Below are 24,174 nucleotides of genomic sequence, written 5' to 3' on the forward strand. Positions count from 1 at the left end.
GGGGGGGGTTGAGAAGAGGCCCCGGTGCTCGGCCGCTGGAACTGGCCTCCGGGGAGAGCCGAGGGGAGGCTGGAGGAGAGACCGGATTTTTTGGGGGGGAGGGGGAGTTCAGCAGCTGGGCTGACCCCTCCACCTTTCGCTCCCGCCCGCCCGCCCAGATCCGGACTGGGCCAGCCTGAACCTGGGCGCCCTGATCTGCATCGAATGCTCGGGCATCCACCGGCACCTGGGCACCCACCTCTCCCGCGTCCGCTCCTTGGACCTGGACGACTGGCCGCTGGAGCTGGCGATGGTGATGACGGCCATCGGCAACAGCCTGGCCAACTCCGTCTGGGAAGATGCTCCTAAGAATTACCCTAAGCCGGGGCCGGAGAGCTCCAGGTAGGCCGGATTCCGCCCCCCCTTTCCCTGCCCCTCTCGAAATAGGGGGGTCTCTTCCCCAGCACACACACACACACACACACACACACGTGCACGCCTGCGCCCCTGCCCTGCCCACCCAGACACGCCAGACCTGGCTGTGGGGAGGCAGGAGGCTGAGCCCGCTCCCTTCCTGAACCGTGGGAGAAACGGAGGGGTCCGGGAACAACACGGGACACACACACACACACACACACACACACACACACCCCAAGTGCATAGGTTTTGGGGTCAAGAGCGCGGTGGCTGCTTGGAAGCCGGATCGGGTTGTCTTTCTCCAAAAGAAGCCCCCAGACCCAGAATGGCTGGATTGGGGAGGGGCAGGTTAGACACCCCCCCTTCGTCTGGGGCCTTCACCCCCTCCCCGCTTTCCGGTGCCCGTTGCCTGCCGCCGATGGGCCGTCCTGGGGCTTTCCGCCTCTTTCCGGCCAGGGGACGGGGGCTGGTGAGAAGGGGGGAGAGGGCAGCCACTGGAAGGCAAAGCCAGATGTGGAGGGGTCACAGATGTGGGGGGGGGCAGAGTGGCGAGGGGCAACAAGCAGGGCATGAACTGAGACCTGGGGGGGGCGGCGGAAAGCAGAAAAGTCACGGGACAAAAAAATTAGCCAAATGGCGTTTTTGCCGAGGCTCTATACGTTCGGGCGCCCCTAAACGTACAGCTGTTCATTTAGCGACCGCTTGAAGTTACAACGGCACTGGGAAAAGGGCCAGGTTTCGTCCTTAACGACCGCGGCAGCATCCCCGGGGGTGGTGGTCAGGCGATTTAAGTCCAGACGCTTGACCAGTTGACGGTCGCGGCATCCCGGGGAGGGGTCGGGCAGCTGTGGGGGGGGGGATGGCGTGATCCCGTCTTACGACTTTTGGACGAGCTAAGTCAATTGCACAGCTGGCAGGGATTCGCTTAAGAACCGTGGGGCGTGTAAAGTCGTTAAAAACGGGGGGGCTGAGCTGGAACTCGGCTCATTTCTCACGTGGCGGCAGAAGCTCTGAGCCCAGTTTTTTTTGGGGGGGGTGTCGGTCTGGGACTTCCCGTCTGAAACTTGGATTATTGGCGAAAGCGGAGGCGGATAAAACATGGAAGGCCACGTCGGGCCCACGGAAAGCGAGCTGAGTCCCCGCCCCCAATCCCGGTGGCTCAGCGAAGGTGGCAAAAGACTGGGGGGGGCAGAGCGGTCCTTTCTCCAGACCAAACCGGGGAGCTGTCAGGAGCAGGGCGGGCAACCCCAAAGCCCCAGAGGGATGCCCATTTGGCGGGCAGCCCCCAAACCCTAGAAGGATGCCCATCCGGTCGGCTTCTGGAGGGCCCTGGGCGAGGCGGAAGAAAAGCGGGTGGGGGCCGGCGGAGGGTTGCCGGGCCGGGGTGTGTGTGTGTGTCCCTTTGGCAGGCCGGATTGAGGAGGGGCCAGGAAGCCCCTCGGGAGGAGAATCCCGGTGGTGCTGAAATCCAGGCCGGCTCTCGGCTCGGATTGTGTGACGTCTCTTGACGCGCAAGCGCTCCGAGCCAGGACGACGTAATTTGGAAGCTGGTTAAATGGGGAGGGGGCTGCAGGAGAGTTAGGCGGTCCCATGTAACCGAAAAGATAAGGTGATGTGTGTGTGTGTGTGTGCGTGTCCAGAATTTCGGTTGCTGAAGGTGAGATTTCTTAAGGAAGCTTTGTCCCGTTTTCCGGCTTTTCCCGCCACGGTCACATAAGCGAATCCCCACAGTTCTCAATTTAGGAACAACGGCTGTTACGCGAACCCCGCTTTTTCCTTTCCCCCCCTTCCCCCCCCCTTTGACTTGGCTCGTGGGAAGGCCGCACAGGCATAAATAGGAGCGTCAGAATTTTCCTACCCGCCCACCCCCCGCCCTGGACTTGGGGGGGGGTCTTTATCCAGGAGGAACCAGGCAGGACTTCTCCCGCTTCGCCCCTCCGTCTTTCCTCCCCCCCCCTCGGCCAAGCCTTTCAGCCGAGACCCCCAATGAGGCTCCCAAAGAGGGGGTAGAGGGGCGCTGTTCTTGCCCCCCCCCTTTGGGCTGCCCTCCTGGGCCGTCTCCGGTGAAACCAGCATGCCCACCCACCCCCCAGGAATGGGCTAGAAGGGCCCTGCCCCGCTCACTCCCTTCTTCTGGCCACCTGTGGGGGGGAGCTAGACCTCCTCCCGACCACCCGTCCCTGCAAAGCAGGGGGGGACCATTCCTTTGCTCCGAGTCCGTGTGTCCCCCAAGCTCTGAGGAGGAGGAGGAGGAGGCAGCAGCAGAGTGGGAGGGGTGTTTGCCGGGCTGGGAAAGCGAGGGTTAAGCCAGGCCCCGGCAGGGCGGCCCAAGGGAGGGCCGGCCGCCTTGTCTGGCCGAGCCTGTCACTCACTCATCCGGACACCCAGACAAGAGACCCCTTTCTGTCGGGCTTATCAGTGGCGGCCTGGGGGGGGTCAGGGGACCGGGGGGGGGAGAGGAAGAGAGAAATGAGCACGCTCAGTCGGCTGCCCAAGCAGATGCAGATGGATAGAATAGGAGGCAGATAGCGGGGTGCCGGCCGCATCGATCGTGCGCTCCCCCTGCCCCTTTGTGTGCGGGAGATGGCAGCCACGATAGTGCTGTGGGGCCCGTCTCTCCTCCACCCCGGCCTTTCCAGCTGGGGAGTCCAGATAGCGGGGTGTCTCCGGGGGAGGGCGGCAGGCGAGCTTTGGGACGCCTCCCCAAGGCCCCCGACAGCCGTGTGTGTGTCTTTCTCTCTCTCTGTCTCTCTCTGCAGAGAGGAGAAGGAGCGCTGGATCCGGGCCAAGTACGAGCAGAAGCTCTTCCTGGCGCCCTTGCCCCACTCGGATGTGCCCCTGGGCCAGCAGCTGCTGCGAGCGGTTGTGGAGGACGATCTCCGGACGGTGGTGTTGCTGCTGGCTCACGGTTCCAAGGAAGAGGTGAACGAGACCTACGGTGATGGGGACGGACGGACGGCGCTGCACCTCTCCTGCGCCATGGCGAACGTGGTCTTCACCCAGCTGCTCATCTGGGTAAGGAGACGCGCGCGCACACACAGACAGACACACACACACACACACTGGGGGCCCTCTCCTGCATGCACAAGTATTCCCTCCACCCCACACGCACAAATGGCTCCGAGGAGGAGGTGAACGAGACCTACGGGGATGGACGGCGCTGCATCATGGCGAATGCGGTCTTCACCCAGCTCATCTGGGCAAGGGGACACACACATACAAACACACATAGACGCACACTGGGGGCCCTCTCCTGCCTGCACAAGTATTCCCTTCCCCTCACACACAAACAAATGGCCCCGAGGAAGAGGTGGACGAGACCTACGGGGACGGACGGACGGCGCTGCACCTCTCCTGCGCCATGGGGAACGCGGTCTTCACCTAGCCGCTCATCTGGGCAAGGAGACACACACATACAAACACAAATAGATGCACACTGGGGGCCCTCCTGCCTGCACAAATATTCCCTCCCCCCACACACACACAAACAAATGGCCCCGATGAAGAGGTGGACGAGACCTACGGGGACGGACGGACGGCGCTGCACCTCTCCTGCGCCATGGCAAACGTGGTCTTCACCCAGCCGCTCATCTGGGCAAGGAGACACACACCTACAAACACACATAGATGCACACTGGGGGCCCTCTCCAGCCTGCAAAAGTATTCCCTCCCTCCCCCCCCCACACACACACCGGAAGGACCCTCCCTGAGCTTGGTGTGTTCTCCTCCCTGCAGTACGGCGTGGACGTGAAGAGCCGGGATGCCCGCGGCCTGACACCTCTGGGCTACGCCCGCCGGGCCGGCAGCCAAGAATGCGTGGAGATGTTGCTGCAGCATGGCTGCCCCGGCGAAGCCCCGGCGGGCAGCCTCACCCCAAGCCTGCCTCGCCGGAACATCAACAACAACGCCTCCGGCACGCCGCTATCCGGGCCAGGCTGCCCCGGCTAAGACATCGGCGCACCCACCCACCCACTCCTACCCACGGCAGAGCACGGCAGCCCCCCTGCATGCTCCTCGCCCTCCTTTGGCAGCCCAAAGAGACTAGAGCTTGGAGGCGATGGGGTACCCCTTCTGCGCCCCCCCTGCCCCCCCCAAGAGAAAGGGCACGTGGACTCCATTGAGGGCGCTGAGCAGAAGACCCCCTGCTTTTCCTCCCCTGCCTCGCCCACTTTTCCGCTTCTCACTGGACCTGCTGCAAATTCCTCGCCCCCTGCCAGGACTCGACACCGGGGAAAGGGGGGAGCGGGAAAGGGGGGGGCGCGCAGTTTCGATGATGGCTGAGACCCCTGCCCCCTCCGTTTCAAGTCACTCGTGTATAAAGTGTACATTGGAAATATTTATATGACAGTCTGTAAATACGGTTTTTTGCCCCGTTTGCACGTGTGTGTGTGTGTGCGCGCGTCTCTGAGCGCGCAAGTGTGAGCGAATGTCGTTTCCCCCCACCCACCCCCCAGCAGAGAAGCTACGAAATAAAGGAACTGCCCCATCTCCTCTTCTGCAGTCGCTTTTGTGATCCTGGGGGGCGGGAGGAAGGGAGGGGGCCACGGAGCCAGGGATCTGTGAACGCGGGTGGTGGCTTCCCGCTCTCCCCTTCAAATCTTAGAGCCTTGTGGGGTGACAGCTGACCCCCCCCCCCATCACAGCTGCCTTTCCGTGCCAGGCCTTGCTTTGGGACCTGAAGCGACGTTGGGGGGGGCGGGGGGGTGGACCCCAGCTTAGCGGTACTGAGAAAAAAACTGCCCTAATGGGAGGGAGGGCCCGGAGAGTCTCCCTTGGGCCTGTGATTTGGGGAGGGGGAGAGGGAAGGAAGAAAGGGGGGCTTCGAAGAGACTTGAAGAGATCCAGATGGGAGCTTCGTTGTGGTGGTGGGGGAACCAGTCAGGCTTCCCGGCTGGCCCTTTGGAAAAAAAACAGCGGGGGGGCAGGCTTTTACCCCCTCGCCGGTCAGAAAAGGCGCCCAAGATCCGTGGGGCAGGTCCCTCCGTGGGGCAGCCATGGCCTGGGTAAATGTTTCCCCCCCCCCTAGCCGCCGCGCTGGGAGTCAACCACTGGGGGGGGGAGGCAGGTCCATACAAAATAGATTTATTGGTCAATGCACTGGACGGAACAGATAACGGGGCGCCGCGACGGGGGGGGGCTTCTGTACAAAAGGAGGGAGGGACGGGGGGCTTCTGTACAAAAGGGGGGAGGGGAGGGAGGGACGGGGTCTTATGTGCAAGAGGGGAGAGGGAGGGAGGGACGGGGGTCTTATGTACAAGACGGCAGAGGGAGGGACGGGGGTCTTATGTAAGGGTGGAGGGGGAGGGAGGAAGGGACGGGTGGGGTCTTATGTACAAGAGGGCGGAGGGGGAGGGGGGGTCTTATGCAAGAGGGGAGAGGGAGCGACGGGGGTCTTATGTACAAGAGGGCGAAGGGGGAGGGACAGGGGGCTTTGTACAAAAGGGGAGGGAGGAACGGGGGTCTTGTGTGCAAGACGGCAGAGGGAGGGACGGGGGTCTTATGTAAGGGTGGAGGGGGAGGGAGGAAGGGACGGGTGGGGTCTTATGTACAAGAGGGGGAGGGGGGGTCTTATGCAAGAGGGGAGAGGGAGCGACGGGGATCTTATGTGCAGTAGGAGGAGGGGGGTCTTATGCAAGAGGAGAGAGGGAGGGACGGGGGTCTTATGTACAAGAGGGCGAAGGGGGAGGGACAGGGGGCTTTGTACAAAAGGGGAGGGAGGAACGGGGGTCTTGTGTGCAAGACGGCAGAGGGAGGGACGGGGGTCTTATGTAAGGGTGGAGGGGGAGGGAGGAAGGGACGGGTGGGGTCTTACGTACAAGAGGGCGGAGGGGGAGGGGGGGTCTTATGCAAGAGGGGAGAGGGAGCGACGGGGGTCTTATGTGCAGTAGGAGGAGGGGGGTCTTATGCAAGAGGAGAGAGGGAGGGACGGGGGTCTTATGTACAAGAGGGCGAAGGGGGAGGGACAGGGGGCTTTGTACAAAAGGGGAGGGAGGGACGGGGGTCTTATGTAAGGGTGGAGGGGGAGGGAGGAAGGGACAGGTGGGGTCTTATGTACAAGAGGGTGGAGGGGGAGGGGAGGTCTTATGCAAGAGGGGAGAGGGAGCGACGGGGGTCTTATGTGCAGTAGGAGGGGGGTCTTATGCAAGAGGGGAGGGACGGGGGTCTTATGTACAAGAGGGCAGAGGGGGCGGGACTGGGGGGGCTTCTGTACAAAAGGGGAGGGAGGGACGGGGGTCTTATGTACAAGAGGGCGAAGGGGGAGGGACAGGGGGCTTTGTACAAAAGAGGAGGGAGGGACGGGGGTCTTATGTAAGGGTGGAGGGGAGGGAGGAAGGGACAGGTGGGGTCTTATGTACAAGAGGGCGGAGGGGGAGGGGAGGTCTTATGCAAGAGGGGAGAGGGAGGGACGGGGGTCTTGTGTACAAGAGGGTGGGGGGAGGGGGGTCTTATGCAAGAGGGGAGAGGGAGGGACGGGGGTCTTATGTAAAAGGGTGGAGGGCGAGGGAGGGAGAGACGGGGGTCTTATGCAAGAGGGGAGAGGGAGGGACGGGCTGTCTTATGTACAAGAGGGTGGAGGGGGAGGGACTGGGGGGCTTCTGTACAAAAGGGGAGGGAGGGACGGGGGTCTTGTGTAGAAGAGGGGAGAGGGAGGGACGGGGGTCTTATGTAAAAGGGCAGAGCGGGAGGGAGGGAGAGACGGGGGTCTTATGCAAGAGGGGAGAGGGAGGGACGGGCTGTCTTATGTACAAGAGGGCGGAGGGGGCGGGACTGGGGGGCTTCTGTACAAAAGGGGAGGGAGGGACGGGGGTCTTGTGTACAAGAGGGCGGGGGGAGGGGGTCTTACGCAAGAGGGGAGGGGGAGGGACGGGGGGTCTAATGTGCAGGAGGGGGAGGGGGGGTCTTATGCGCCAGGAGGGAGGGACGGGTGGGGGGTGTCTCATGTACAAGAGGGCGGAGGGGGAGGGAGGGGGCGCCCCTTATGTACAGGCTTTACACGAATAAATAAGCGGGGGGGGGAGGAGGAGGAGGAGGAGCGGGGGGGGCTGTACAGCGGGGGGGGGTCGTCTCAGGGGCGCTGGGCCTGCTCGAGCTGCTGGTGCTGGCTGCGGACGGCGAAGCGGTTGACGTGGACCGGGATGGGCACGACGATCTTGGGGTTCCGCACCGGCTCGCCCGAGCGGCCGCTGACGTTGCCGGCCTTGATCCGCTTCCACTTGGCGCGCCGGTTCTGGAACCAGATCTTGACCTGCACCTCGCTCAGCTTGAGGGCGTGCGCGATCTGCGAGCGCTCGGTCAGGCTCAGGTACTTCTTGCAGTGGAACTCCTTCTCCAGCTCCAGCAGCTGCTCGCTGGTGAAGGCCGTGCGCCGGCGGCGGCTCTTGCCCGGGCCCGACGTGGAGGAGGAGGAGGAGGAAGAGGAGGAGGAGGAGGAAGAAGCCGCCGCTCCGCCGGCCCCGGCTGGAAGGATCGCCGCCGCCGCCGCCTGCTCGCTCGCGCCGCGCTTGGCCTTCGCCTTGGCGGTAACCGCGCCGCCGCCGCCGCCGCCGCCTCCGGGACCCTCCGGGAAAGGCTCCTCCTCGCTCTCCGCCTCGGCCGAGCTCTCCTCCTCGCGCTCGCTGCTGCCGCAGCCCGCCTCGCCCGCCCGCTCCTCGGCCGCCGCCGCCTCCTCGTCCGAGCTGTAGGCGCCCTTGCCGCCGCCTGGGGGGGTGGAGAGAGAGGGAGGGAGGGGGAGAGGGAGGGAAAGAGAGGGAGAGAGGGAGACAGAGGGGGAGGGAGCAAAAGAAGGAGGGAGACAGGGAAGGAGAGGAGGGAGGGAAAGAGGGAGGGAGGGAAAGAAGGAGGGAGACGGAGGGAGGGAGAGGGAGGGAGGAAGAGAGGGGGAGAGGGGGAGGGGGAGGGAGGGAGGGAGAGAAGGAGAGAGGGGGGAGGGAGGGAAAGAGAGGGAGAGAGGGAGACAGAGAGAGGGGGAGGGAGCGAAAGAAGGAGGGAGAGAGAGGGAGGGAGAGAAGGAGATAGGGGGGAGGGAGGGAAAGAAGGAGGGAGAGGGAGGGAGGGAGAGGGAGGAAGAGGGGGGAGAGGGGGAGAGAGAGAGGGAGGAAGGGAAAGGGAGGGAGGGAGAGGGAGGGAGAGAAGGAGAGGGGGGAGGGAACAAAAGAAGGAGGGACACAGTGAAGGAGGGGAGGGAGGGAGGAGAGAGGGAGGGAGAGAAGGAGACAGAGAGGGAGGGCAAGAGAGGGTGAGGGAGAGAAAGAAGGAGAGAGACAGAGGGAGGGAGAGGGAGGGAGAGGGAGGGAGAGAGGGAGGGAGGGGGAGGGAGAGGGGGAGGGAGGGGGAGGGAGAGGGGGAGGGAGCGAAAGGAGGGAGACAGAGGGAAGGAGGGGAGGGAGAGAAAGGAGGAGGGAGGGAGACAGAGGGGGAGGGAGGGGAGAGGGAGGGAGGGAGAGGAGGGAGGCAGGGAGAGGGAGAGGGGGAGGGAGAAAGGCATCAGACCTGGGTTACTCCTCCCGGGCCTCCGGCTGACCCCCCCCCACCGGCCCGCCTGCTTTCCCCAACCGGCAGAAGCCGCGGCTGACCCTCTCCTCCCTCTCCTTCTCCCTCTCTCTCGGGGAAGGCGGGGGGGGGGGGAAGGGTCGCGCCGGTGAAGTTCAGAGGGGGGACGGGCGAGAGGAGCGGCCCAACCCTCCCTCCCCTCCCCCGGAGTCCCCCCCCCCGCCTCGGACGGGACCGCTCCACGGCGCTCGGGCCGGGCAGACGCAAAGTCTCCGAGGGCCTTTGGGCCCCCCCACCTCTTGCGCGGGCGGCGGGGCAAAAGCGCCCGGAGGAGGAGGAGGAGGAAGAAGAAGCCGAGAGAAACGACGGCCTTTCTTTCCGGCTGCCTGCCTGCCTGCTCGTGGGGCTGCCGTCCGCCGGGCTGGCTTTTCAGCCCGGACGAGGCGCCGCTCCTTCGGCCGTTTTCAGAGGCAGCGCTCGCTCCCCCCCCCCGTCCCGTCCCGTCCTGTTGATGGACACCCCCTTTTCCGCACACGCACCCCCAGTCTTGACAGGGCTTCGGGGGCCTAATGCTGCGCGGGGGGGCGGGGGAGGGGGAGGTCTGTCCTCCGCGGCCCTCCTTCGGAACCCGCCTTTCCAGCGCGGTCCACCTGTCCCCCCCCGGGGCTCTTCCGAAACGCCCCGAAACGGTAGCCGAGGCTCCGGCAGGCCGGGCCGGCGAGAGGCCGGTTCGGATTCAAGCCGGATCCGAGACGGCCAGAAAGCTGCCTCCTCCGGTCCCGGGAAAACGAGTCTCGTGTTTTGACTTGGGGAAATCCGGGAACTCCTTGCCGGCCTCACCGCCCCCCCCCCCGCGTCCCGGTGGAAACGGCGAAGAAGCGAGTGCGGGGACGAGCCGAGGGCCCAAGCGCAGCCGATGCATCGGGGGTGGTCAGCCGCGCCGGCGAAGGGCTCCTACCGCCACCCCGTTATTTTATTGTCTTTCATCGGATTCCATTTTTTTATTTTTTTTATTTTAATTGCATTTATATCCCACCCTTCTCCGAAGACTCAGGGCGGCTTACAAGCTTAGCAGTAGCCTTCATTCTATGTATATGCCTGCTTATTAGGGCTTTCACACACACCCCAAGCGGCATTATTACAAAGTCAGCTTAATTGCCCCCAACAATCTGGGTCGTCATTTTACCTACCTCGGAAGGATGGAAGGCCGAGTCAACCTTGAGCCTGGTGGGACTCGAACCTGCACTAATTGCAGGCAGCTGGTGTTACTTAAGGAGGCATTAGCCCACTGCTCCACCAAGGCTCTTCCCGTCTAGCCCGAGGTCATCTCCGACCCGCCTTTGGCCTGGTTTAGGCGCAGCTGCGCTCGGAACCGGCTGATCCAAGCAGGAGCCGCTCCGGGGACTGGCAGGCAAGCGCCCCGGGGGAAAAAGGCAGCGCCCTCCCCTTCGCCCGTTCAGCCTGCCGGGAGGGGAGGGGGCGACCGGCGCCAGGGCGCGATCCACAGGAAGAGGAGCCCGCGCAGCGCAGGCAGCGGCGCTGATGCCCAGAGGCTGCTGCCGGCGGGGTGACCGGGCAGGGCCATTCTTAGCAGGCTGAGCTAGATTCGCCTGGCCTGCTGGGCTGGGCATGATGGAGGCTGCGGTCCAAAGCAGCCCAGGAGCGATCCACAGGCAGCAGGGGAGGAGGAGGAGGAGCCCGCGCAGCGCAGGCAGCGGTGCTGCCGGCCACGGCGACGCCCCGAGGCTGCCGGCGGGGTGACCGTGCAGGGCTATTCTTAAGCTAGATTCGCCTGGCCTGCTGGGCTGGGGATGATGGAGGCTGCGGTCCAAAGCAGCCCAGGAGCGATCCACAGGCAGCAGGGGAGGAGGAGGAGGAGCCCGCGCAGGGCAGGCAGCGGTGCTGCCGGCCACGGCGACGCCCCGAGGCTGCCGGCGGGGTGACCGCGCAGCGCCATTCTTAAGCTAGATTCGCCTGGCCTGCTGGGCTGGGGATGATGGAGGCTGCGATCCAAAGCCTTCTGGGACGGGGTTCCGGGAGAACTGACGGCCCACCGTCTTCCGAAGCGCCAGCTTCGATCCCAGCAGCCTGGAGGCTCCCTCCCTCCCACGCCACCCCGAAGGATCCACGGACGCTTCCTCCTCCAATCGGGTCCCGGCTCCTCCCGCGCCATTTTTGGGGGCTCCTTCCCTCCCCGATGGCGACCCGGCTGCGCTGCGGAGGGCTGTCCACTCTCCGCAGACCCCCCCCCCAAAGGGTTGTCGGGAGGGGGCAGCCTTTGGAGGGGACGAGAAAGGCCGGGCTGCTTTTCCCGGAAACGCACAAGGGCTGGGACGTGGGAGGGGGGGAGGCGCAGGAAGCGGCCCCCAAGACCCTAAAAAAATGGGGGGGGAGAGAAATCCCACCCTGGGGGGACGTTCTTCTTCATCCTCCGTTGATTTAGGGAACGTTAAATGTCTACCTACACACACACACACACACACACACCGGGGCTCTCCGGCTCCTGGCAGGGAAACGTGGCGCGGGGTGGGGGTGGGGGGCAGCGAGGTGCCCCCAAACCAGGCGGGTCGGCCGCAATGTGGGTTGCCCCCTTCCCTTATTCCGTGGAGGGCGGAGCGCGCGTCAAAACGGACTCCGATCCGGAGTCCAAACCTTCCCCCCCCGCGCCCCCCCCCGCGGGTGCCGTAACGGGACTACTCGGGAGTAACCGCCTCTCGGCAGCCGCCGCGGCGACGGTTTCGGCCACTTTTTTTTTTTGGCTATCAACCGTCCCTGCCCGGTCTTGGCACCTTAACTCGGAAGACTCCCCCGACACCGCGCCACAGAGGCTTCCGACCAGGTCCGGTCCCGGGGCGACCCGCCCCAACGTCCGCCGTTATTTCCGCGGTTGTTGTTTTTTGGGTGTGGGTGTGTGAGAACCGGAGCCTCGATTGCGGGCGCCGCCGTCCCGCGGCCTGCCGTCGCCCGGAGGGCCCGTTTTTTCCCCCCAAGCCGACCGATGCCGGCCGGGGCTGGGACGGACCTGCTCGAATCGGACCGCGGGTCCGAAGCAGCAGCAGCAGCTGTCCCGGCCTCCGGAACGGAAGAAGGCGGCCGAGCGGCCGGGAGTTCCCTCGGTTCGGCCGCGCGCGTTGCGGAACGGGCGGGGGGGGGCTCGGCTCGGCCGCTCCGTAGGACCAGGGACAGCTCCGTCCCGGCCAGCCTGAGGGCGTTCCGGACGGAGACACCCCCCCGAACCCCCCCCCCCGACCCGCCGGCCCACGAGATGGCTCCGGCGCTGCCGGGACAAGCTGCAGCGAGGAGGCGCGGGAGCCGACGGGACTCTTGCAGAAAAACCGGGGGTCCGAGAGGGAAGCGTCCTTTGCGGGAGAGAGCTGAGCCCGGGCCGGGGGCGGGTTTGGGGCGCGGGACGGGACCCCTCGCCGTGGGGGGCTGCGAAGGAGGGAGGGAGGGAGGGGCGGGAGGAGGGCGAGGACTGGGCCAACGGGAAAGGGAGAAGGGACCGCGGCCGCCGTGAGGGTCGGCGATTCCTTCACCCTCCCTGGAAACTCGCTCGGGTCTCAGCCCCTGGTTGACCCCCAACCTCCCCCCCTCCCTCCGCAGAGCACCCCTTCCGTGTCCGCAAACTTTCCCTCGGCGAGAAAAGTTCTCGCTCCTTGTAGCGGCCGCCGCTTCCTCCCCTCCGCCCAGCCAGCCAGCCAGCCAGCCACCCACCCACCTGCCGCCCGCCGCCCGAGACCCACCTGCCAGGCCGGGAAAGGGATCCGGGAAGTGCAGCGGTGGCTCCGGAGCTCCTTTGTCCCCGGCGGGAGACAGGTCGCCGCTTTCCAGCGCTTCCGGCCCGGCGGCGCGACGGCGGCAGGGGGGCTCGCCGCTGCTCCGCCCGGCCACCGGCAGCTCCTGGGGCGGGTAGAATCCGTCCGGGGGCTCGCCGAAGCTGGGCAAGGCGGTGGTCAGGGCCACCATGGAGGGCACGGCTTGGCCCAGGCTGGCGCAGAAGGAGCTGCCCAGGCGGCCGGCGAAGGAAGCCAGCGGGGTCAGCGGGGGCAGCCCGCTGGCGGCTTGCAGCGGCCCGTGGGGCAGCACCAGCGGCCGGTAAGGCATGAACATGGGGTAGCCGGTGTAGAGCAGCGGGCCGGAGCGCGGGGCGGGCGGCGAGTGGCCGATCAGCGAGTCGATGGAGAAAGCCGCCCCTTGGCCGCTACTTGGCCTCTGCATGGCGGCGGCGGCGGCGGCCCCCGAGCCCGCCGGCACTTACCGGCCCGGCTGCCCCCCCGCCAGAGTCTCGCCGGCCGCCAGATTCCCTCCGTCGGCCCGAGCCCGGAGCAACCGCCCCGGCGGAAGCAGGGGGCGGCTGCCTTGTTCAGCCCGCTCGGCTCGGGGAAATATCTTCGACGGAGCCGCCGCCGCCTGGCCGTTCCTGCCGTTCGTGGCGCTGGGCTGGCGCTGTCTGCCGAGAGAGGGCGGGCGGGCGGGCGAGGAGGGAGGGAGGGAGATGGCAGGGGAGGGGGAAGGCGTGTCGCCCTGCCTCCGCGCTCATCCATCTTCCTCAAATTCCGCTTGAGTTCCCCCCAGAAGCCGCGCCCGCCCCGCGGCCGGGCCAGGGAGGCGGCAGCGGCGGGTTCCCACTGGAGCGGCCGGGGGGCCCCTGGGAAGCGCCGCCCCCTCCCGCCTCATCAGCCATTATGACTGGTGATTGATGATTGCCAATTACCGGCCGGGCGCACAAGGGCCTTTTGTCGGGCTGGGCGGGGGGGGGCGGGGGGGGCCGTCTCTCCCACCAATCGACTCCCCCGCTTCGCCCCACCGACTGTGCCAGGAAGGGGAAGCGGATCCGGTCCCTTGCCCTACGGCCCTGGTCTGGCTCCGACGTTGCCCCGTGGGGTGCCAGGCTTCCCTCCTCTGCTCTCGGCCGCGGAGGGCACCTGGCTGGCTGGCTGTCCGGTCGCCCGCGGGAGCGCCTCCTTCCCCTCCCGGGGTGTGTGTGTGTGTGTGTGTGTAAAGCACCCGATCTTTTCTCCGGCGTCTCCTCCTCCCGCTCCGGGTCAGCCGAAGCGGGGCCCCGGGTTTATTTTTATTTTTATTTTTATTTATTTTATTTTAATTCCATTTCTATCCTGCCCTTCTCCGAAGACTCAGGGCGGCTTACAAGCTTAGCAGTTTACCGACCCGGGCAGGGCTGAGCTGTTCCCGGGAGAGCTGGGGGCTGCCGGCCTTGCACCCCGACAGATTTTTTTTTTAAAAAAATTCTCTTTTTAATCCTTTTCGGGCCGCCACCCGCCGGTCCGTCTTGCGGAGCCTGGAGGAAGAAGGGGAGGGGGCCGCCCGGCGCCCCTCGTCCCACACGGCGGGAAGGGCGCGGGGCTCGCCTGCCCCCCCCCCTCCGCCCACCTAGGGGCGGCCAGAGCCGGGAAGAGCGAGCGAAAGGGAGGGATGGGGGGGCAAATCGCTCGCCTGGCCGGCACCTGTTGCGCGGCCGCCTCTCCCGGGACCCCCTCCGGGCGCTCCGGAGAGCGGTCGGCGGGCTGCCCTTGCCCCGGGATCGGGACCGCAAGGGGGTTAGGAACAGGCCGCCTGGGGCTGGAAGCGAAGGATTCCCCCAGTGGTCAGAGAAAGCCCCCCCCTCCCCGTGTGCTTTCCCACCCAGCCAGGGCATCAAATGGACTCAGCCAGGCCTTCAAGCCCTCCAAGGCCCTGGGCGTGCACAGGACACCCCCCACCCCCACCCCCGAGGGTCTGGGATTACCGCAGGGGTGCGGTTCCTCCGCCCCAGCCAGGCAACAGGCCGGCCCTCTGTCTCCGCCACGCCAGGACCCCCCCCCTCCCCTCCCCTCCCCTCCCCTCCCCTCCCCTCGCCCGTCCTTTGATCCGGCGCTGTCCGGGTTTGGCTCGAAGTGTCCGCTGCCCGGGTCCTGCCGCGCCCCCTGGCGGTGACCTGTGCGAGCGCCACCGGGGCCTGCTTGTCTGCCTCTGGCAATCTGCCCCACCCATCGGGCACTGCCGGGCTCCTCTCATTCGTGACTGGAACAGAGCCGGAAGGGACCTTGGAGGTCTTCCAGTCCAGCCCCCTGGTCGAGCAGGAGGCCCTTACAGAATCAATCAATCAATCAATCAATCCAAATAGAGTGGGAAGGGACCTTGGATGTCAACTAGCCCAACCTCCCATCCAAGCAGGAGACCCTTACAGAAGGACAGAGTTGGAAGGGACCACGGAGGTCATCTAGCCCAGCCCCCTGCTTGAGCAGGAGAACCCCTCCCGTTTCGGACGTCTCCCGTTTCAGACAAGGGACCGTCCGTCCTCCGCTCATCTCCCGCCTCGCCTTTCCCGAGATCGCGGAGGAGGAGAGGCCCGCCTTGGCTGGGGGGTGGGGGCGCTAACACCCCCCCCCCGACCCCCGACCCCAGGCACAGCCACGCACGGCGAAGAAGCAGCAAGGTCTTTATTACACACCCGGGCAATCTACAAAAGAGCCGCCAGCTTCCCCGATCTCGTCACGGGGGAGAGAAAGGCAAGGGTTTGGGGGGGGGGAGGAAAAAGGGGTGAAGAGGAGGGGGGCGAGGAGGGGCTTTTCCAGGCCCGCGGGACGCAGTCTCTGCCCACTCGCTTTCACCTTTCCAGGGGCCCACGTCGGTTTGGGGATCCGGAGACCGGGAGGTCCAGTGCCCCTCCCCCCACAAGTTCTCTCCAGCCAGGAAAGCAGCCGTGGGGGGGTGGGGTGGAGAGGCTCGCTGTGTTAGGATCTGTGCGTCCGGGCCGATCCGTTGGGCCACACCGGAGGCCGGAGCCCTAAAGGGATCTCCACGGATCTCTCCGCTCCCAGCCGGCCTCCGAGGAAGCCAGCTCAGCCCCCCCCTCGGGCGCAGCCACGGCCTTTTTCTCTCTCTCTCTCTCTCTCTCTCTCTGCCGGATCTCTGGCAGATCGCTGGATCTTTTCTCCAGCCTGGCCTCCGGGACCTTCCCGCCGGGAGGGGCGCATCTTCTTCGTATCCTCCCTCGCTGCCGCCTCCCGGTGGAGGGGGGGGGGGTTTCCCGCTATCCCGGCGCTCTTTGGAGGAGCTGGAAGCGTCCTGGGCTTTTCCTGGAAGCGGGGCCCGCCGTGTCTGCGTGGACGCTTCGCCCCGTCGGGGATTCGAGGCAGCCCCAGCCCCGGGGGTGGGGAGGTGGGCTGAGAAGTGGGGGGGGGGGCGGTTAATAAAGCAGGTCCTCGAAGCGGAGCAGCACGAACTGTTCCAAGGCGGGCGGCAGGCGCAGGTGGGGCAGGGCCTGGAGGAGGCGGCCTTCCAGGCAGGTGCGGAGGGCGCAGCGGGCCAGGTGCTGCAAGCTGCGGGGGCCCCGGCCCAGGCCGAAGAGGGAGCGGAAGAAGCTCGGGTGCCGCTGCAGAAGGAAGGAAGGAAGGAAGGAAGGAAGGAAGGAAGGAAAGGAAGGAAGGAAGGAAGGAAGGAAGGAAGGAAGGAAGGGGAGGCGGTGTGAAGGGGGGGGAAGGCAGCCCCCAGCGGGGACCAGCCTCTGTGCCTCAGACCGCCCTCCCGCCCTCACCCCCCCCCCCGGGCTCTCTGGCCGAAACTCACTCACCTGCACCAGCTCTTCCGGGACCGCCTGCTGCCAGGCCTCCGTGACCGGCACTCGCACGTAGCAGTTCAGCAGGGCCTCGACCGTGCGAGGGGAAGCGCAGCAGTAGCGCAGCACCTATGGGGGGGGAGGAGGCAGGAAGTGTGTGTGTGTGTGTGTGTAGGGGGTTGCTACTTTTGAGCCTCGGCCCCGAATCCCCCGGAAGGGTTCCCCACCCCCCACCCCCGTGAGGATGGCGCTAAGGTTGTGGGAAAGCGCGCGAGTGGCCCGTTTCAGGCCTCGGCGTCCCAGGCCGGAATAGACCAAGCCCAAAGAGCAGAGGCACCGCCCGGCGTGTGGGGGGGTGGGGGTGGGGGTGGGCAGAACCGCTGCTTGGCTTGCCCGGGACGTCTACCAGCCTCACCCTCCGCCGGTCCTGCCCTGGGGACCCGCCGCGGGAAGAGCCGGCGCAGCGGATGGCAGCGCAGCGAGAGCCTCGGTTGACTTCGACCGCTGGATTCCCCTTCTCCCTCCTGGCGGGCCGGTGTGGCTTGGCCGGTGTGGCCGGTGCCCCGGGCCTGCCCTTCCCCTCCTCTTTCACCTCCGGATCTTTCCAAGCTCCCGCGGGCTACCCGGCTGCCCCCCCGCCCCCCCCCCGTGCGGCCCTGCCCCTCTCACCCCGCCTCTCCCTTGAACCTCAGACTGAGCGAAGGGAGCCTTGAACCCGGAGAGGTGCGGGTCCGGTTAGGCCAGGATGGGGGTGCGCGTTGCCCGCAACCTCGCGGGCCGCCCGCCTTTTCCTTCGGACTCAAAACGGCGCGGCCACCACGCCTGCATGTTCTGGCTATCCAGGAACGCCCCCCCCCCAGACATTTCCCGGCCCGCAGGGGAGAGCGACCCAAATCCCGAAGCGGGCAGCTCCAGGCCTGGGATCGCGAAGGCCGGCAGGAATGCGGCCCGCGGGCGCGTCTGGATCGCCCTTGCGCCGCCCCGCTCGAGGCCCGGCCGGCTTTCCGAGGCCTCTTGGCCGGACTCTGCGCCAAACGGAGCCGGCTGCGGCGCTTTTGCGGACGACCCACCCAGCGCCACTTGCAGTCCGGCCGGTCCCAGCCCACCCACCCCCCACCCCCACCTCCGCGGCCTTAGGCGCCGGCGCAGGGGGCGAGGAGAGGCCAGGCGCTCTCGGCCTCCGGGACCCTTTGGATGGAGCCCGCGGGGTGGGGGCGGGGGTGGGGGTCGCACCGGCCCGCGCCGCACCTTGAGCAGAGCCCCGGGCCAGACGCGCACCGCGCCGTGGTTCAGCAGGTGGCGCACGGCCAGCTCCGGCCGGTGCTCCAGGCGGTAGGGCGCCCCCTGCAGGGCGTTGTGCAGCGCCGTGTTGCCGCTGTAGCTCATGATGTTGACGTTGGCGCCGCGGGCCAGGAGCAGCGCCACCACGCGGGCGTTGGCGTTCTTGCAGGCCTGGTGCAGCGGGCGCTGCAGGTCGCGGTCGGCGGCGTTCACCCGGGCGCCGGCCTCCACCAGCTGCCGGCAGACGTCGTAGTGGGCCTCCGCCGCCTGGGCGGAGTGCGCCAGGGTGCAGGCGGCGATCAGCGGCGTCTCCCCCTCGGCGTTCTGGGCCTCCAGGTCGGCCCCGTGCTGCAGGAGGAGGCGCACCTGCTCGGCCAGGCCCAGCCGGGCCGCCACGTGCAGCGGGGTGTCCCCTTCCTCCTCCGACGCGCCGTTCACCGGAGCCCCGTGGCTCAGCAGCAGGCCAGCGCACCTGGAACGGGAGGGGGGGTGGGGTGGAAAGGGGGGCTGAGGCCGCCGGGTCTGCCCTGCGCCCCCGATTTCGGGGCTGGCTGGCTGGCGGGAAGCGCGGTGCGACCCCCTTTCCTTTCCTGCTCGGGGGGGGGCGCCTTCCTTTCTCGTCAGCCCCCTCCCCTCAAGGGACGCGGAGACCCCTTGGAGCCGATCTCACGCGGGGGGGGGGAGAGGCAGGCTTGGTGACCCCTGCCTCTGGCGAGTCTCCGGCTGTAAGACAAGGTCTCCCACTGGAGAGGGAGCGGCGCTCTTCCAGAGGGGGCAGACGACACTCCCCCCCCATTTCGGCCCCCACAAACTCCTAGAAGGCCTCTCCCCCCCGCAGCTGAAAAGGCGGCCGTGCGCCGGCTGCCAGCGGCCTTTCCTGCAGAGGCCCCACCTCGTCCCCCCCTCCCCCCGCCGCCAAACTCCGCGCGCCCAAACTCTTCTTTTCCCACGAAACGAAGTCGCGTGTCCTCGGGCGCCCCGCGACCTCCAGCGATCCTTGGGCTAAAACATGCCCGACAACGGGGCGGGATCCCGAGCGGCATGCGCCTGCCTTTCCCTTCGGATGGGGGCCGCGCGGGGTGGGGGGTGGGGTGTTCCTACCCTCGGGAAAGCAAAACTGAAGGAGCCCCACCCGGAATGGGGTCAGGGCGGGCTACCTCAGGGCTGGGCGGGTGGAGGAGACGCATTCGCGCCCCGCCGCTGTGGGAAACACCCCCCCCCCATATCCCCACCGCGGGGCACAGAATAGGCCGGTTCCGAGAGCGGGACTAGCGGCCCTCCCCTTCACCTTGGCCGCCCTTGCGCCTGCAGGCCTCGGCCACGGACCCCCGGAAGAAGCCGGGTCCAAAGAACGCCGCAGGGTTGGGCAGGCAGGATCCAGCGGATCGGACTCTTGCTTCCGCGGATCTTCCGGCTGCCTGCCCCGTTGTTTAGGGCTCTCCTTCCCATCTCGGGTTTTCCGGGTCTCGGAATTCCAGAAGGCCAAAGGGAAAGGAAAGCCGGCTCCGGGGGACCTGAGGGCCGGGCTCCTTTCACAGGCCCCGAAGCTTCCCGGAGGAGACCCCGCCGCCCTCCTCCGCCGCCTTGGTCCGGCCCTCGGCTGTTCTTCGGCGGGCGCCGCAAGGCGGAGCTTACTCACTGGCTAGAGCCGGGGCTCCGGCAGAGGTGGAGCGGCTGGAACCCGCCTTCCGAGACGGCCCCGGGGTCAGCGCCGAAAGCCAGCAGCAGCCGGACGCAGTCGGCGGTGGCCGCCGCGCAAGCCGCGTGCAGGGCGGTCTGCCCGCCGGGCGCCAGATCCACCTGGGCCCCGCGCAGCAGGAGGTGGCGCAAACAGTCCAGGTAGCCGCGGCTGGCCGTGATGTGGAGCGGCGTGGTCAGCTCCTGCTCGTAGGTCAGGGACCACAATCCTGCGGGGAGAGAAGGCCGGGGGTGGGGGAATCAGCTGCCGGAGACAGGTAAAGCCGAGGCGGCCGGCCGGGCTTCGCCTTCCCCGCCTCCGGCTGCCTGCCCGCCCCCGGAGAGGGAGAAGGGCCAGGACGGCAGCTGGACCCGCGGCGTGGAGCTGCCGGTCTCTCTTTCTCCGCCAAGCCAGGGGTTCCCAACCTCCCACCACCACCGGTCCGCAGAAGCCTGAAAGGTCGGGGACCGCTCCCGCCGCGCTCTCTCCCGGCGCACTCAGCTGGCGGGAGCTGGAGCGGTACTGGCGCCACTCCTCCGAGTCGCTGGTGTCGAAGACGGAGTTGGCACCCAGGCCGCCCTCGGCCTCGCTCAGGCAGCAGAGAAGGGCGCAGCCGTCGCCCGCCAGCAGCGCCTGCCAGAAGGCCCGGGCGGCTCCCCGCGCCGTGCGCGCCGCGATGGGCTCCGGAGGGCGGAGGGCCATCTCCCCTCTTGAACCGGGGCTGGGGAGGGGGGGGCGCAGCAGGGGAGGGCCACCCTTGGGCCCTGCAGGACCCGGCAAGGAGGAGCGGCCCTGCCGCGCGGGGAGGCCTGGAGCGGCCCTCGGAGTGCTCCGTCCGGCCGCAGCCTCTCCCCCACCCCACCCCGCGCTGGATCCGTGCCCGGGAGGCCAGAAGCCTTAAGGCTGGCGCTTTGGCGGCTGCCCCATTTCTATTTTTTTGGCCTGGTTCGACCGAGGAGACACCTGGGCTGACGCGGAGCGGAGCTGCTTGAGCCGATGGGCCCGACAAACCAGGTTTAAGAAAGACAAGCTGGGCTTGGAGCCTCTCCTGGCCTCGTGATTGTCCCCCCCCCCCACAGAAGGGCTGTTGGGAGAAGCCCAGATCCTCTCCCGGGGGTCAGGAGGTCATGCGCGCGCGGGGGGGGGTGGGCTGGTGCCTTTGGGGGGCTGAAGCGCTGGAGAGCTCGAATTCCCAGGGACTCGGGAGCCGAGGAGGGGGCTGGGGTGGGGGTGGTCTCCTTAAGGAGGTTTTCGAGCCTGCAGAACGTTGGAATGGAATGGTGTATGGAATATAGAATAGAAAATATGGAATGGAATGGAATGGAATAGAACAGAATGTAGAATAGAATAGAATAGAATAGAATAGAATAGAATAGAATAGAAAATTTGAAATGGATTAGAATAGAACAGAATGTAGAACAGAACAGAACAGAACAGAACAGAACAGAATAGAATAGAATAGAATAGAATAGAAAATATGGAATGGAATGGAATGGAATAGAATAGAATAGAACAGAACAGAATAGAATAGAAAATATGAAATGGAATAGAATAGAACAGAATGTAGAATAGAACAGAAAATAGAATAGAATAGAATAGAAAATGTGGAATAGAACGGAATGGTATAGAACAGAATATAGAATAGAATGGAATGGAATGGAATAGAATAGAATAGAATAGAATATAGAATAGAATAGAATTAGAATTAGAATTAATGGAACACAACAGAACGTGACAGAGCTGGAAGGGACCTCGGAGGTCATCTAGACAAGCAGGAGAACCTCTTCCAATTCAGAGGGGTGACTCTCTCCTCTCTTCTCACAGTCAGACATTTCCTCCGAGGAGCAGCAGCCGTTTGGCTTCCCTTTCCACAGGACCTTTTGCCTATAAGAAGCTGATGGCTAAAAGTGCTTCCAAAAAAAAACAACCACCCAAAGTTATTTTAAGGGGAAGAGCTAAAGGGGTTTTGTTTGTTTGTTTTTTTGACGGTTTGCCTACAGGAGTGCCCCCCTCCCCCTCCCCCCCTTGAGATGGTGCCACTTTTGCCCCCAGTGGAGAGGGTGATGGATCCCTGGCAGCTGTTGGCGGAGGTGGACCAGAGCAGGCCCCCTCCCACCGCACACCCCCCCTCCCCTTCCTGGAAGCGGCCAGCGGGACAGCTGCCCCCCCCCCCGGACAAAAACAGTTCCCCGCTCATGGTGGAACAAGCCATTTGTCTGAAATGGTAGATAGGTATATTTCCTGCCTGAGCAGGGGGTTGGACTGGATGACCTCCAAGCTCCTCCCTCCCGACTTTTGACTATTCTGGTGATGATTAATTCGAGACATGAAGTGTGAACGACGTGAAAGTAATTTTTTCTTTTTTTAAAAAAATTGTTTTAAATCATGACATCGAACCCTTGAATTGCCCCGCGGGGGGAGTGGTCTCACGGCCAGCTGTCCCATTGTGCTTTGGCCAGGCCCTCCTCGGTCACCGGCCTGCTGGCCTAGTGGGCGGATCACGGCTACTACCGTGACCCAGAGCATTTCCTGTGGGGTGGGGGAGGAGAGGAGCCTTAAATGGGGGGGGGGGCAGGTGTAGGGAGGAATTTCAGGCCCAGCCCTGGGCACCGCCTGCAGTTTGCCCCCGGGGAGGGTCCGGCCCTGCAGGGGGGCCTTTGACCTTTGACCTCCCCTCCTGCTCTTACCCCACTTCTGGCTGGTCCAGCGCAGGTCCTGGCTCTTGGCCTGGATGACCAGGTCCACCGCGGAGCGCTCGGAGAAATGCCGCTGCACCTCGGCCAGGTTCCCGGTGTAGAGGGCGTTCTGCACCACGGGGTCCCGGCACTCCAGGGGACCCTCGCCAGCCCTCCTGCTCTGCAGGGCCCTGGCCATCCCGGCCCTCCCTCGCTTGCCGGGCCTGGCTTCCTCCTTGCGGCTCCTGGAAGGGCTTCCTGGAGGAGGGGCCAAGGGACACGGCCCTCCTGGAGGAACGGCTGCCTCCGGCCAGCGACCAGGACCCCCAAGTGAAGCCTCCCCTCGCACCCGAGGCGGCCGCTATAAATAGCTCCTCTTGGCCACCGCCACGCGATCATCTGCCGGCTGGTCACCGCTTCCCAAAATATATATCTATCCCATTTTTGTGCCAAGGCAGCGCGGGTTCCGTGCCAAGCCTTGCCCTCCGAGCCCGGCGGAACTGGAGTGACAAGGCGAGAGCCTGGGAATGTGACAAGCGCTTCCGGGCGTGGGCAGAGTGCCTTCTTATAGCAACAGCACTTTTATACCGCTTTAGACTGCTTTATCTGAGCGGTTTACAATGTCGGCCTGTTTCCCCCCCCCAAGCTGTCCGAGTCCTCCTTTTACCGACCTCGGAAGGATGGGAGGCTGAGTCAACTTTGAGCCGGTCGGGATCGAACTCCTGGCAGTGGGCAGAGTCAGACTGCAAGGTGGCGGTCTGGCTCAGGAATTCTGGGAGTTGAAGTCCACCAGTCATCCAGGAAACCACGGTTCCCTCACGCTGGCTCAGGAATTCTGGGAGTTGAAGTCCATCAGTCATCAAGGGGGCCATAGTCCCCCCATGCTGGCTCAGGAATTCTGGGAGTTGAAGTCCACGTGTCCTAAAAGAGCCGAGGCGGCCTACCCCTGGCCTAGTTGTATTAACATCCAATCTTTTTAGACAATCAATGTTCCTGGTTAATTCTTCTGGAGGCATTTTTGTCAATTCCAATGGGGAAAGCGGGCAGGTGGCGGCACACACACACACCCCTGGAGGTGGTGGCTGGTGGGTCTCTTTGCCCTCCAAAGACCGGGCGCCCCACAGTGGGGCAAAGTGGTCCAGACCTTCCCTTGCCACCTCTGCTTTCCTGAGTGCCGGCTGTTGCTCCGGGCCAGCTCCACCTCCTAGGGATGCTGTCCCGTGAATGGGCCACAGACCTTCCCGTGCTGAGACAAGAGGCCCGGCCCGGCCCGAGGCTTGAAGGCCTTTTGGCTCTGCTCTTTCGGCTCTCTCTGCTACGGCCTGAGTTGGTCGTTCGCCTGTTTTTATTCGCTTTCAATAATTGTTTTTTGTATAATTTTGGGATCGCCAGCCGCCCGCAGCCCCCTCGGCTGCTGGAACTGCTGCGCTGGCTGGCGGGATGCTCGTTTTTTTTTATTCCAGCGGGCTGGAAGGGCAAAGGGCAACCACGGCGGGCCCGGAGAGCTGTGGTTGATGGGTTGGGGAGTGCGCGAGGCAGCCCGTGCTGGGATTGGCTGCTCTTGGGTCTAAAGGGGGGGCTCTCCCTGCTCTCCTTCCGCCCCCCCCAGCCCCCAACCCCTGTGCCTTTTTTTTGTCTCCTGGGTGTGCTCTGAATGCCGTCTGGGGTCCGCAATTATCATGCCTGCCGCAAGCGCCAAGAGGTTAAATCTGTTTATTGATCTAAAGGGCTACAAAGCTCACGTCAGCGTCTCCCGACTCCTTTCGGAGAGAAGTGCTGCAGTGGCTACAGAAAACTGGAGAAAGCCAACACGCGCATTCACACAGGCCCGGAGTCTAAGGCTGCAGCCTTTGTCCCCCCCCCACCCTTTTTCCCCCCTTGTAGTGCTCCCACCCGAAGGCTGCCCCACCTTAACACCGGGACCCCTTTCCCGAGGGAATTCCTGCCGTTCCTGGAGGGGCTCGCCGGTGACACCGCAAGGGCCGCAACCTGCCCCGCTCGGCATGGCCGGGAGTGGGTGGGTGGGCCGGGCAGGGTCTTGCAGCCGGGGGACCTCCCGCCCGAGGGACCCATTTTTTCCCCTGAAGTTGGTTTTG

General features: G+C 65.3%; 3 protein-coding genes across 4 annotated transcripts in view; 1 reads left to right on the forward strand and 2 right to left on the reverse strand.

Moving 5' to 3' along the window:
* Positions 1 to 4,880, forward strand: part of LOC308679064 (arf-GAP with GTPase, ANK repeat and PH domain-containing protein 3-like) — a gene marked incomplete at its 5' end in the record, with an annotated part of 45,810 nt that extends 40,930 nt beyond the window's left edge. The window contains 3 exons of the mRNA XM_081346299.1: positions 159 to 381; positions 3,156 to 3,411; positions 4,132 to 4,880. Coding sequence (XP_081202425.1) covers positions 159 to 381; positions 3,156 to 3,411; positions 4,132 to 4,344 — 692 coding nt within the window. The 3' untranslated portion in view covers positions 4,345 to 4,880. The remainder of the gene's footprint in view (positions 1 to 158; positions 382 to 3,155; positions 3,412 to 4,131) is intronic.
* Positions 4,881 to 7,461: 2,581 nt separating this feature from the next.
* Positions 7,462 to 13,426, reverse strand: GBX1 (gastrulation brain homeobox 1; the record flags this gene model as incomplete). Its single annotated transcript, XM_081344959.1, is given in 7 exon segments — positions 7,462 to 8,094; positions 12,630 to 13,113; positions 13,115 to 13,234; positions 13,237 to 13,260; positions 13,262 to 13,316; positions 13,318 to 13,373; positions 13,376 to 13,426. Coding segments are annotated over 7 exon segments (1,422 nt in total). The 3' UTR covers position 7,462.
* Positions 13,427 to 15,345: 1,919 nt separating this feature from the next.
* ASB10 (ankyrin repeat and SOCS box containing 10) lies at positions 15,346 to 22,301 on the reverse strand. 2 transcript variants are annotated; one of them, XM_081344963.1, is made up of 5 exons: positions 22,091 to 22,301; positions 19,365 to 19,632; positions 17,693 to 18,197; positions 16,460 to 16,573; positions 15,346 to 16,261 (listed from the first exon to the last, which is right to left on the reverse strand). In XM_081344963.1, exons 1-5 carry the CDS (start codon positions 22,275 to 22,277, stop codon positions 16,076 to 16,078), a joined length of 1,260 nt encoding a protein of 419 aa, XP_081201089.1. In that variant the 5' UTR covers positions 22,278 to 22,301; the 3' UTR covers positions 15,346 to 16,075. The 2 variants fall into 2 exon arrangements, with proteins under 2 accessions (XP_081201089.1, XP_081201088.1); XM_081344962.1 differs by lacking the exon at positions 22,091 to 22,301 and adding an exon at positions 19,901 to 20,250.
* Positions 22,302 to 24,174: the final 1,873 nt, after the last annotated feature.

Source organism: Vipera berus (genome assembly GCF_964194415.1).
Source record: "Vipera berus genome assembly, chromosome: Z".
Lineage (NCBI taxonomy): Eukaryota > Metazoa > Chordata > Lepidosauria > Squamata > Viperidae > Vipera > Vipera berus.

Coding starts and splice junctions, on each gene's coding strand:
- ASB10 (XM_081344962.1), bottom strand. CDS start 20,105: ATGGCCCTCCGCCCTCCGGAGCCCATCGCGGCGCGCACGGCGCGGGGA. Junction 19,633..19,900: donor CTCCAGCTCCCGCCAGCTGA/GTGCGCCGGGAG, acceptor CTCTCCCCGCAG/GATTGTGGTCCCTGACCTAC. Junction 16,574..17,692: donor GGCCCGGGGCTCTGCTCAAG/GTGCGGCGCGGG, acceptor CCCCCCCCATAG/GTGCTGCGCTACTGCTGCGC.